At 44.4% G+C, this 14081-nt stretch overlaps 1 protein-coding gene across 1 annotated transcript; it reads left to right on the top strand.

Annotated features, from left to right (window-relative positions):
- Nucleotides 1-4026: 4026 nt before the first annotated feature.
- LOC139751955 (uncharacterized) lies at nt 4027-5131 on the top strand. Its single transcript, XM_071667722.1, has one exon. The coding sequence runs from the start codon at nt 4042-4044 to the stop codon at nt 5002-5004; it is 963 nt and encodes a 320-aa protein (XP_071523823.1). The 5' UTR covers nt 4027-4041; the 3' UTR covers nt 5005-5131.
- Nucleotides 5132-14081: the final 8950 nt, after the last annotated feature.

Genomic DNA, 14081 nt, shown 5'->3' on the forward strand with positions numbered 1-14081 from the left:
GATGAGAATTGTTTGACTTACTAACATCGGCAACAATGAGATACGTTTCGTCGTTGTAGTATGAACCAATAAGATCAGTTTTAGAAAGCTTAAGTCACCATATTGAGCTCCTAAAACGCATCATTTCGGTGGACTCTGAATCTGTTAAGACATAATTTAGTAAAGCATGAGGCAGTATGTTTCAGTACAGAGTGAGGTCAAAGTGTTTTTATGAATCCTCAGACGTTTCAGAGTTCCCTGAGTCGAGATGTTTCACTGACGCATGAAGCACTAACATGTATTCCATCGAATAAGGAACTGTTAACATGTTTATATGTGCTATTTTTTTTTTTTTCAACAATCTTCAGGAGCTATCATCAGTAGCCAGTAATCTCGTTTACAGTCCTATCCGAATTACCTAAAACTGCTGATGTTGTTAGCTTAAGTATCAGCGCAAGTTGCTGTGTAATATAGATAATAGAATAAGGCAGGAGATTAGGATATGACAGAAAGGTAAATACACGAAAGCGCTCAGGATCTCTCGTTTCCTTTTCCATTTTGTTCGTTTTTTCATCATATACAAAAGCACATGTCTGCTGTGATGTTGTGCACATATATGATCGCCCAGCTACCACGCAAAAGGTCTGGGTTCGAATCCTTGCTGTTGGAGGGCATTATGTGTTCTATGAAAAGTGCACGTTCATATGCATTATATTTGTGGTCATATGCCTCCACGTTGTGATAGTAAAGTCTGTATAATTGATGACTACTGGTAATGTGAGCCTAATGGGATTTGACCGGTCTAGACCCCGTTGTTCATGGAGGTAAGACGAAGGGTATTCGATTGATAGTAATCGAAGTCATTTCCCTGTTAGGGGCGATTTTAGCCGAGCTGTTAGCGTTCCCACCTACCACACAAAAGTTACGCCGTGAGTGAAAAGTCACCTTTGACGAGGCTTCATCATTGACAGTACAGTCTTTTCAATGAACTTTTTTCAAAGGAGTCTGCATTTCTCTTCTTTTGGGAGTAGCGCATCCTTGGACTGCAGGAGTCTTTAGAAACGTCTTAGATAACACTAGGACTCTTTCGTAGAATTGGTCCTGGGGTATTCGTTCTTCTTCTTATTATTATTATTATTATCATTGGTATAATTACTATTATTATTATCATTATTATTACGTTGGAGGCTCCAGTCATGGATAAAAGTCCACATTAAGGCCGGGCCTTAAGTAAATAATTGAGGGGAAGATGATGAAGCAAAGGAAAGCATTTATGAATGTTAGAGGAAGTGAAAATCCTGTCTTTTATAATGTTTCAGGTCATGATTATTGGGAAGGACATGTAGGGAAGAGAGTTCCAAAACTTTGAGGTGAAGGAAAGAAAAAGTTATCAAAGCGGCCCACCCTTGAGTTGCCATCGGCCACACAGTAATCATGTGACGCAGCAGCTTGCCGATTATTGCGTGGTTTTACAATAGATAAAACTAATAAACGTTCGGTTGTCCTTCATCTTCTTACCATTTCCATTTTTGCCTCCAAAAAGTTACAAGCTACCCAAAGCCAAAGGCTGACCTCAAAGTGTAAACCAGTCATCACGAGAATAACTAAATGAAAAAAGAAACGCATATGATTCACTTATATCTAAACGGGATAGACTCTTCTTGAACAGAGAGCAAGGATGAGGTTTGCCTTACTATATGTGAGACAGGCAGGGTATATGTGTCAGTCACGTTATCAGGCAGGCATAAAGCGACCAACACCATCACTCTCTCTACATGAGGTGTGATGCAATCATCACACCACTCCCTGTCGGGTATAAGACAATCGTCAAACCTCTCTCTCTCTCTCTCTCTCTCTCTCTCTCTCTCTCTCTCTCTCTCTCTCTCTCTCTCTCTCTCTCTCTCTCTCTCTCTCTCTGCCGTGCATAAACACAACCGAACTACCTGCCTCACTCTCGTATCAAACGATTACCATCCAGGATACTCTCCTGTCATGTACCTGTATAAGGAGGCGACCACCGCACCTTTCTATCGCATATTAAGTGATACATCATACACGTCTTTTGTCACGTATTAAGCGAACTGAATCACGTCTCTTCAGTCACCAGGACGAACACCGCAAATATTTCTTGGTTGTTACGTGTGAACAGTTCCCGGACCTCTCCTCATCCACGCTGATATCATCATTCACCGCAACAGATAAATGTTGACGTATTTGAGGAAGCTGCCACACGTGTTCTAGTCACTGTAGAACTTAACGGAGAACCTTAGAGCGTTGACTTATGAAAGGACCCGAACCATAAGAGTGATGTGCTTTCACAAACTTCTGCAGTATACCCAGCATATCTTACCCATAAATAGCGCTTGCCACAGTTCTAAACTGAGAGCAGATAAAGCTTAACTTGATTTAGTCTTAACGTTCCTGGTGAAATAGATGGAGAATGCTAAGGAGTTCCTTTACGCTGATTTAAGAAATTCGTCGCTCTGAATGTACCAAATTATATATATATATATATATATGTATATATATATATATATATATATATATATATATATATATATATATATATATATATATATATATATATGTGTGTGTGTGTGTGTGTGTGTGTGTGTGTGTGTGTGTGCCATGTTTTTTGGCAGGTGTAAGCCAAGGTGAGTGAGGCTGTCCATCATGGGGAATCATTCACAAGGATCATGAGAGCAAATTTTGTCTTAGAAAGAAAAGGATATCGTAATAACTGCTCGATTCCATGATATCATTTACGAGGTCATTGCGACTTGTGTGTGAGTGCTGGATAAACTGAGTCCAGGGTTGATGTAGTGGGGATTTTAGCATACATAGGCAAGAGGTTGCCCATTGTGTCACTTTCCCCTTTCTGGCTTAGTAGCGCCGAAATCCTCAGGCTATAGACACGGCCTCGCTATGTGTGTTTGTGTGTGTGAGCGTAATGTATACCTCATTCGTATATTTCGTCTCAGTTACTCATTGTGAATAACGCCACCGGTAGGATGAACATACACTGACTTACCTTGTTGTCGTTCGTGCTTTGATCTTTTTCGTGCATTCACAACGTTCCAGCGATGTCTAGTAGTTGGAATCTGCCGCAAGACACTGCCGGCCAGTTCACAGCGAGGGAGTCACTGTGGCGGGTGTTGTGTAGTGTATATGAGCGACAACGACAGTACGTGATAATGTCTTTGAGGTTTTGTTGGCTGGCTTTAATGCACACTTGTTTGACGGTGAAACATACATAGAACAAGGATAATCATGGGGCACACATTAAGTTTCGACTCTGAGTATACTGTATGATATACTAACTCACACACACACACACACACACACACACACACACACACACAACACAGATGATCGATAGGTCTGTCGTTTGAAAGGTTTGACACCTCAAGTGGGTGATAACCTCTCGTCAGCGCTGTGCAGCTGCGATAATAAAGTCAAAGTCAGTTGAGGCTGACTAACCTTAGGACAAGCGGAGGTCAGTGAGAAGGCAGGCAAGGGGTTGGCTGGGGACGCATTCCCCCAAGAGCAAAATAACTTGGTGTGGTGCAGCGTGGTGGTGGCGGCCGTGGGCACACGGTGACGGGAGTGTTGAGGGCAGACACGAGGCTGCCATCCCGGGGAAATAGGGAAGTGGTGGGATGGAAGGGAGGAGGGAGGGAGTTGGGTGGATCATGGTCCCTTATCTGACCATCTCTGGACTTCGTGTCTGCCTCCGCCGCCGCTGTCCAACTAAAAATCGCACCGTCTTGGATGACCGCGGACTGTGGCTGTCGGGTGGGTTGTCAGTAGCTGGTCTGTGCAGCAGTGGTACACGGACGACCGAGGAAAAACATAAACAGCAGAGGGACAACTGTGGCTGACGAGGTTCAGTAAAGTGTGAGAAAATGCGAATTAGTTAGACCAGACTCGGAGATCACTGGCTGGCGTTGGTAACCGTGGGGGAGAACGGCTCTGGCTTACCGGACACGCCCCCCGGCCCCACCGCGCGACTTCCACTCCGCCTCCCGAGTTCCTGGCGACCAATCGCGGCCTTCGTTGTACATGGCTCCACCCTTCATCGCTCTACAACCAGTAGCACCGCTCCCCGCTGCTCTTCAGCAGCCAATGGTCGGCCCTTCTGCCCCCGGCGCCTCTCATCGGTATAAAGGCTCGAGCAGCCACCGAGTGACTTACATTTTCTGTGTGGTGTCGACGGCCGGATCGACAATGGTAGCTACTCCTCCAAACGGGTCAGGCGTCGGTTCCAAGTTCACTCCTGGTGCTTTGGGCTCTGCCTTTACGCCGTTGTCTCGAGTACCACCAGCCTTCCCGATGTTCCAGTCTCAGCCGTTCCTGCCACCAGTGAGCGCCGCTGGTGGCAAACAACCGACAGCACTACTGGGACTTGACCCCAGACTGATGGGGATGCTGCAGAACTACGGTCCCCTGGGTCAGCTGCCGTGGGCAGCCCTGGGCGCCGGTGACCTGGCCCTCAACCGCCTCCTGTTGACCCCTGGAGGCCGCCTCAGCCGACCCAAGAAGCGCTACATCTGCAAGTATTGTCAGCGGGAGTTTACCAAGAGCTACAACCTGCTGATCCACGAGAGAACACACACGGACGAGCGGCCCTTCCCCTGCGACATCTGTGGCAAGGCCTTCAGGAGACAAGACCACCTCCGAGACCACAAGTACATACACAGCAAGGAGAAGCCATTTAATTGTGAAATGTGTGGTAAGGGCTTCTGTCAGGCGCGCACCCTGGCCGTTCACAAGGCCCAACACGCCCACGACACCCCGCCCACTTCGATCCTCACACCCTCGTCACCGCGGACAATGCCCAACCTACCCCTGCGTAACGCCCCCGACAGTGATGAAGTGGTTGACGTGATTCATTGTGACGAGGACGATGTAGTGGACGACGACGTGCTGCAGACGGTGACGGAGGACGACGAGGAGCTGCCTGTAGTAGTAGTGCCACCGCCTAAGAAACTTGGTTTCTCCATCGCCGACATCATGAGCAGATAGACTCCCAAGATACGTCTTTGACACTTCTCAACTCCAGTGCCTTATGATGTTCTTTATAAGCTTTAAAATCACTATGTATATATTGTACAAATATTATATATTTATTAAATGTCTTTTTTTGCATAAATCGGTATTTGTCTAAACCTTACACACTTTTTCCTTATCATATGATGTCAAAGATTCACGGTGATAACAATACGAAGGCTATCATAAAATGTTGGTAGAGGAAAGCTATACCACTGATAAGAAAATATAAGGCCAACTTGCTGTATAATCTGTCAGCAGTCATCTTGCATGATAAAAGATGTTATTGTATGATATAGAAAATTTATGGATGAGGGTTGAAAGCTCTCGAAACATTATTTTCTTTTTTTTTTTTTTTTGCAAAGAGAACTGTGGTAATGTACAAATGGGTAATGATATAGTAATACTCTAGACATTTTCCTAACCACTTAAGGAAAAGAATATTGCTTTATGATAAAAAGAAGAAGTGAAAATTGAAAGATGACCTAGATAATGTAATCGATTAAGAGTGTCTGGCAATATTTTGTACATAATGATATGTGAGCCTGTGTGTCTGTGCGACTTAAGCCACATCTCTGTCTGTGTACTTGTTTCTCTTCGCGCGTCTGTGTGTGAGAGTGTGTGTGTGTCTGAACATGTGTGCACGTGCGTAAGGACTTTTTTTTTTTTTTTTTAGCTTTTAGGTACGTATGTAGCAGTTGTGATAGTATTGATAATGATGATAACAGTAGTGGTACTTGTAATGGAATGGGCTATTTGATAATGGTAAATGGAGGAGTATATTGACACACGTGTAGCTAAATGATAAAACGTACGGAAGGGAACGATACACCAAATAATAAACAAGAGAGGAGTTGTAAGTGAAGAGCCTTTGCAGATATACAAAGATGGAGGAGGGCATTGTGGAGGGGGATGTACAGTCTACTGATTACTGATGATGTTCACAGCGGCTGGGGTTAGGAAGGCGGTCTCCACGAGTTCCTGAGAACTTGATGCAAATGTGGCGTCGAACCTCAGCTACGGAACTTGGGATCTCTGGTAGCCTAAGGTCCAGGTAGGCAGGAATGGTGAGAGGCAGCTCCATCCCGAAATGTTGGGTGAGGTCCCCGGTGATGGTTGAGAAAAACCACTCAGGCGATGAAGAGTTAATCATCTGTTAGTTCAGCATAGGGAGAGAAGTGTACACTTGTGTCTGCCTCATTTCCCGAACGGTTTGTTTAGGCCCTATTTCCCGAACTGTCTGTTGAGCGCCTCGTGACAGCATAAAAGGGACCGAGGATGGTCTTGCATGGTCTTTTACAGGACCTTTTCCTGTAGCCCCTGTTGTGTGGTGGGTAAGGAGGACGACCGGGCTAGGAAGGCATGCAAGAGTTCAGGATGAATGGAGGTTGTGTAGAGAATGATCACATGCGCCTCACCCACCCACACACACACCATCACAGACACTTTGTCTGTCTGTATACGTTTCGATACACGAAGCTTTTTGACGATGGCTGGGGGACGTGATGATGGTGGTTGGTGTCGTGTTCTGTCCAGCTTTTATAATCAACGATAACACATTAAATTTTACTATATTTATCATGATGATAATGATAATGATTATTGTTGATAATAATAATGATAATGATGATAGAGAGAAAAAGAAGAAACGATGTATTGAATTAATTTTAAACGAAGTTCGTATTTTTTTATGAGTTGTAAACTATTGATCGTCTAGATAGTCAAAGAAAAAGAATTTTAGTGAGATTGTGGGTGAAGGGCACATATCTAGGGGAAGGAGAAGGCCAGTGCAAAGTGTACAGTGGGTACAGTACATGGACATAGGAGGGTGAGAGGTGGGCCCGAGTGGGGCCCAGGAACCCACATGGTTCCCCTCCTGCTAGGGGGTGGAGGGAAGGTCTGGGATACATCAGATACATAATATATAGTTACATGATGGTAGTGATGCTGACGGGAAGCACTGGTAAAAACATTTGTTTAATACAAACCAAATTTAAGATATTTCATGCCTGTCATGCCATAGGCTGATAATGTTCAAATAAAATGCATAGAATGATGAACATAGGGGTAATTAAATGAGCAGTGTTAAAGAGAGAGTCTCTCTCCAGACACGGAGATTACTGTACAAAGATCGTTATTATACTGATGGTGTTCACAGCGACGGTGATGAGGCTCTTCTTTGTCACGGTCTGTACGAGCTAGGGCGGCCTCGCTGAGGTTATGGTGGGTGTATGAGTGTGTCTTGATGCGTGTACTTTGTGTGTCCATGCTTGCCTGGGAGTATGTCTCTTTGTGTATGTGTGTGTATGTGTGTGTGTGTGTGTGTGTGTGTGTGTGATGTGAGTGTGGATGAATCAAGACCGTTTTATGGTTGGTCTACACTGGGTGTACGACCAATTCGTGTAGGTGGTACTGGGTGTACGACCAGGACGTATAGGTGGTGCTGGGTGTACGACCAGGACGTGCAGGCACTGGGCGTATGACCAGGACGTGCAGACATTGAGTGTATGACCAGGACGTGCATGAAGTAGTTGCACGACCAGGAAGGACGTGCAGGTACTGGGTGTACGACCAGGACGTGCAGGCACTGGGCGTATGATCAGGACGTGCAGACATTGAGTGTATGACCAGGACGTGCATGAAGTAGTTGTACGACCAGGAAGGACGTGCAGGTACTGGGTGTACGACCAGGACTTGCAGGTACCGGAGGTTGCCTAATGAGGGGAATTTCGTGTTGATGTTTGGACATGGTCGTTCTGGATAACATATGGAGGACACTGGACATTAGGGGTGTTTGTATGTGGACCCTGAGGGTGTTCGTGTATGGACACTGAGGGTGTAGATGTATGGACACTGAGGGTGTAGTTGTATGGACACTGAGGGTGTAGGTGTATGGACACTGAGGGTGTAGGTGAATGGACACTGATGGTGTTGGTGTATGGACACTTGAGGGTTTTGGTGTATGGACACTGAGGGTGATGGTGGGTGGACACTGAGGGTGTAGGTTTATGGACACTGAGGGTGTTGGTGTATGGACACTTGAGGGTTTTGGTGTATGGACACTGAGGGTGATGATGAGTGGACACTGAGGGTGTAGGTTTATGGACACTGAGGGTGTTGGTGTATGGACACTGAGGGTGTAGGTGTATAGATATTGTTCATGTAAACATATAGACACTTAAAATGTAAATGAATTAACACTCTGGGTGTAGACGTAAGGATATTGGGTGTACGTTTGGCAACACCCTGGGCTGTAGGTGTATGGACAGTATACGTATACAGGTATAAACTTACTTTCAGTGTGTCATTTACAACCATAATGTTCGTAGATCTCCTCTTCGTACCTAAAATGCCTCACAACCCGACACATGCAGTATTCCAAACTAATTACCTTTTGGGTGTAGAAACAATGACCGTGTAAGCATAGACGTCTGATGGTCTAGGTTCTGGAGCACTTCAAATGATGGTGTGGGTAGTTTAAGAAGATAAGAAAGTGCAGACGTGAAGACTTGGTGGGTGTAGAGTGTATTCACCATTCAGTGATGTATGGACACTGTAGCAATGTGGCCAATGAATGTAGGTGTTCAGGACAAGGTGTGGGTGAATGTGACACTGAGGGCAGGTGCTTTGCCACTGTATAGCTGCGTAGATGGACATTGTAAGTGTATTGAGAGTGGGTATAGAGTTGTGGGCACCGAATGAAGAAATATGAATATGAGGTTGTAGATTTAGACACCCAGATTATGTGGGCCGCTTGATAGACACTATATGTAGACTGTGGATGTAACGTTGTGAACATTATTGGATGTAGATACACACTGGGAGAAGACGTGTAGATATTGTAGGTGTAGGACGTGTCAGTCCTTGATTGTAGAGACCACTGGGTGTTGCTGGAAAGACCATCAATGGAAATTCAAAGATAACATATATATGTGTGGAAGTATGGGTATATGTAGCTAGTCTGGATGCGGAACTGGATGTAATTATGAATATTCCAAGTTTAAGTCTGTCAGATTTAGTCACGTAAGTATTTAGTTACATGTGTTTTGACGCAAGACATGAGGACGTAGCATGGTGTAAGTGGTAGGACAACGAGGTGCAGTATGTATGAATATACGAAAATAGGTGTATTGATACTAAGTGTGAGGACTCAAAACTAAAAGTTTCAAGAAAAAAGATAACAATGGCACAAATGTGTCGCTTCTCTTGTCATTCATTAAAAGATTTTTTCATCAATACCTCACAGACTGAGGCAGGTGGCAGTCCTGTGCACGAACCCCCATACATACCACGGTAATCATTCAAGTCCTATTTGTTGAATGACATCACCAGGTCAAGATTTCTTGAGCTATGATTCACATTTAAACTTAACCGAGATTAAGAAGCGAGTATGGTCCACCCATGCAGATTCTGCAAAAAGATGCTGGCCGTTGTCATTTTCCTAAACTTAAAGCGGTGATCCCTACATTTAGATTTATTTTTTCTGAGCATTATTTAGTTTGCGAGCTCTCCGTAAAGAAGCTGGAGGTACGCTGTATGTCCGTTCGTTTTTCTGTTTGTTTGTATGTCCGTCCGTAATGTATGGTTTTGGTTTTGAGTAACGTGAGGTGGGAGGGACGCCAACGTAACGTTGTTGGGAACATGGGTTCGAAACAAAGTGGACAACTCCTTGTGTAGCCTGGTAGTGTGTGTGTGTGTGTGTAACAGTAATGCCATCATTATTCCACAGAATTACGGACAGTGTTACCAAGAGTGTTACGCCTGTGTTGGCTACATTGATATCATCAGCAGTATTGTGATGAATTTGGACACTGTGATTGAGAACAGTGTTGGCAACGTACAGGTGTTTCCCGTTGATGATAGTTGCTAACGCTTTGGTCCAGACTGTTAGCAACAATGTTCTCGTCACTTCTGACCTGCCTTGCACTCGCCGTTGTTGCAGACACTGTCGGTAGCTTTTGTTTATATGTGTTCCTAACGCCGTTCCGTTGGTGTGGATGTGATTGTCAACACTGGGATGAACAGTCGCCAGCACATGGTACATACGATGTGTGAGTCTGGTGTGGCCCCCAGTGTTCATGTGATTTGGTAAGTGATGTGAGTTTGCCTACCCTGAATCACTAGTTTGGGGTTCCTGTTGTTTGCCGGACACGTAAATCCAATCGTGGACACAGTCATGACTAGATTCTTGTAGTCTAGAGTAACAGCTTGACCTCTGTACAGATGGCTCCACACCCTTGAACATGCTACCAAACCAGCACATGTGTGAAAGCAACACCTCACCTGAACCCATGTAGAGTCAGCAGCGTCACACTCACCTTAACCCATGCAGAGACAGCAGCGTCACACTCACCTTAACCCATGAAGAGACAGCAGCGTCACACACCTTGACCCATGTACATCAGCGTCACACCCTTAACCCATGTACAGACACCACTGTCCCACCTTGACCTATGTACAGACACCAGCGTCACACTCAGATCCTTGAACACGAAGAACTGTATCTTACGCTTGTGTAGACCTGCCCTTGTGTGGATCGTGATACATCCAGAGTGTTGTCTGTGCTTCACCCACACGCTGGATGAGACCTCACGACACCCACACGCTGGTGGAGACCTCACGACACCCACGCGCTGGTGGAGACCTCACTACACCCACACGCTGGTGGAGACCTCACTACACCCACACGCTGGTGGAGACCTCACTACACCCACACGCTGGTGGAGACTTTACTACACCCACACGCTTGCATAAGCAACATCCACATCCACCCTCTGATCTAGACCTATGTCCCCTATTTGAGGTTATACTGGGAGCCGGCTAGGCTCATTGCCCCCTCCGCAGCCAGCAGGGAAGCGGATGGTCTACGGGAGCGGTCACCTCGTCTGCAGTCTGACCACACCGAAAATTTGACGCCATCATGTCCCTTGGGATTAATCTTGAATCTCGGTCACAATTAATCTCCAACTGTTTTTATGCTGATAATACAGTGAGCCAGCACTACAGTCACTCTTAAGTTCCTCTCCCTGACCCAGGTTCCTGTCTCTCCTCTCCCTGACCCAGGTTCCTCTCTGTCTTCTCCCTAACCCAGGTTCCTCTGTCTCTCTCCTCTCCCTGACCGAGGTTCCTCTCTCTTCTCCCTGACCTAGGCTCTTCTCTCCCCTCTTCCTAACCCAGGTTCCTCTCTCTTCTCTCCCTGACCCAAGTTCCTGTCTCTTCTTTCAGACATGCAGACCACAAAGACCCTGGCCCTCCGTCACACATATTACACCCTAGAGCAAGTAGCTCTTGTTAAACCTTTACATTCTTACTTCTTGGATCTCTGGCGGTGAGTGCCACGTACGCGTTAGCCTTGCTTGATGGCAGAACTTCGTCGTGGGTACTAGTAGGTAGGAAGGTATACATTCAAACTCTCTCTCTCTCTCTCTCTCTCTCTCTCTCTCTCTCTCTCTCTCTCTCTCTCTCTCTCTCTCTCTCTCTCTCTGGCCTCCCACCGCACCACACTGATGTCCTCATCATGTTTACACACAACCCCCGAGACGCAGACCAAACAAGCGACGCCGCGCCCTTGGCAGTGTCTTTTATTAATTGCTTAATCACAGGTTGTCCATCTCCGAAGGGGTAACCCCCTCTTACTAATAAAAGGCTAACTGGTCACCCCGGCTCAGTGGTTCACTCCCCATTTTCTGTGTACGAGGGCCGTTTTCCTTTTGTTGTAGAGTTTCTCAACCTAATTGGCTAATTGCCTAATTGTTCACAGCGCTTTGGTGGTGGTCCTTCGCCCTCAGGTGCTGTGGAACCCGGGATGAGGGTTGGTGGGGAACGTATACGTAAGATAAGATGGTATTCGAATCTATGATTATAAGTCTTTAATAAGCGTTCACGATTATCGTGCTATAAATGAGTCGGCTTTTTAAATGATCCAATGGAGTTATTATAATGATCAGATCCGTGTGAACGTATGTATATGTATATTGGACACACTCGTTCGAGCTAGTGAGCCAATCAGTTATTCGGATCCTAAGGCTGGAGCCTATTTATTCAGCGTATTGAAACCAGGAGCGAATTTCTACCATGAACTTAAATGTCTTATAAAAAAAGTTGAAAATGGCTAAGCATTTTTCCTTATTTTAGTACGAACCTTTTTTTTTTTTTTGAGGCGGTTTTTGTACAGTTTTGAATCTTATGAAGCAACTGCTCAAGTGAAGTCTTTGTTGAATCTTCGTTGTCTATCTGGAGATGTTAGTCATGTGAATTTGATGGTTTATGGCCAAAGATTTGAACACAAACTAGAGCACTATGTCCCAGATTGTGAACAAATAGAGCATTTTAGGGATAGGTCCCAGCAGACCCTGCAAGAAATGTCACAACACCTTGTTGTTAATAACACGATACTTGAAATGTTAAGATTGTATCCAGTTTTTGCATTTAGTTGATAAAGCTTGACATATGAAACAGTATCTATTACATGTAATGTTGCTTTTGTAACAAATCAATTTTTGTAATAACGTAAATGAATACTTGGCCACTGGGTCCAGACAAAGACGCTTTGTAACCTACGTAATCCTTTTTAGCTTCCGCTCACAGGATGAGCATGGGTTGGAGGATGAATTAGCCGATGATACTGTCATAAATCAAAAAAAATCATAGTCGTCCAAAATCTGAAAGTCCTGGTCATAATTCTACGTGACGTTACACATAAGCTTTCAAAAAGAGTGTTCATACTTCAGATGCCTCAGACATATGCTATGGCTCTGCAGTCCATCTGATACACTTTGCTGTGTATTTTGAAAAGGTAAGACTTGGAATAGAAAACGTAGATTACAGTATTCATTTGCGTAATCATGTGAAATACATGTACCTACATACATTAAGTGAGTCTTTGGGAAACCAATTTGATGAAAAAAATCGTCAATGTTATCGTCATTATTACCGTCATAATGATCAATATGATTATCATCAGTATCATCTATCAGAATTATCATCATCACTGAAATCATCATCATCATCATCATCATTATCCCTTATATTCACTATCATTAATCCTCATCATTATCATCATATCATCGTAATCATCAGTATCATCATCATCATCATCATCATCATATCATCGTAATCATCATCATTATCAACATCATATCATCGTAATCATCAGTATCATCATCACTGTCATCATCACTGTCATCATCACCACGGAAACTGACGTCAGGTTCTCTCAGTAAGACACCGGTTGTGCCTCGGATGGTCATGTGAGCACCTGCCTTATGTCTTGCTACAATGGGGGTTCAGACGTGACAAGCAGCCACTGTATCTTGATGATGCTGTACCTGTGTGATGAAGCTGAGTGATTCTAACCTCCTTGTGTGTGTCTTGCCCCCTATAACTCCTCCACTTATGCTTGTCTTATTGGCAGGGGCAAACTCCCCACCACCTACACCCCATGTTTTACCACTCTGTGAGCAGACACGAGCATATGGTATTTAGAATATAGTTAGACTTCACAGTTCTGCCGTCTATCTGGCATACTTATCACATTGTGCGATATTGATGTCGAAGTCGGAATTAAGGGCAGAGAAGTACTGAGAACCTTATAATTAAAGGCAGTGAGAAATATTAAGAATCTTATGTTTAAGGATAGTGAGAAATACTGAGAACCTTATAATTAAAGGCAGTGAAAAGTACTGAGAACTTTATGATTAAGGGCAGTAAGAAATATTAATAACCTTATTATCAAGGATAGTGTGAAGTACTGATAATCTTATAATTAAGGGCAGTTAGAAATATTAATATCCTTATAATTAAAGACAGTGAGAAGTACTGAGAACCTTATAATCATATCTTTGTCAACTCCTCTGATTTCTGATGTCTTGTTACTTCCTGGAAAAATAAACCTTTTGGTTGTGTTGATATTATTAGAGGTGCCAGTCCCTCGTGTGGGTTGGTCAGTGTTCTGGCCCATGATAGTCTTTAAATCTGACTGAGTTCTTCTCAGTTCTTTCGTCATGCAATGTGTGTTCTTCATACGTCCTTCACTGGCCAAGGTTTGATCTTGC

This window comes from Panulirus ornatus, chromosome 1 (genome assembly GCF_036320965.1).
Source record: "Panulirus ornatus isolate Po-2019 chromosome 1, ASM3632096v1, whole genome shotgun sequence".
Classification (NCBI taxonomy): Eukaryota; Metazoa; Arthropoda; class Malacostraca; order Decapoda; family Palinuridae; genus Panulirus; species Panulirus ornatus.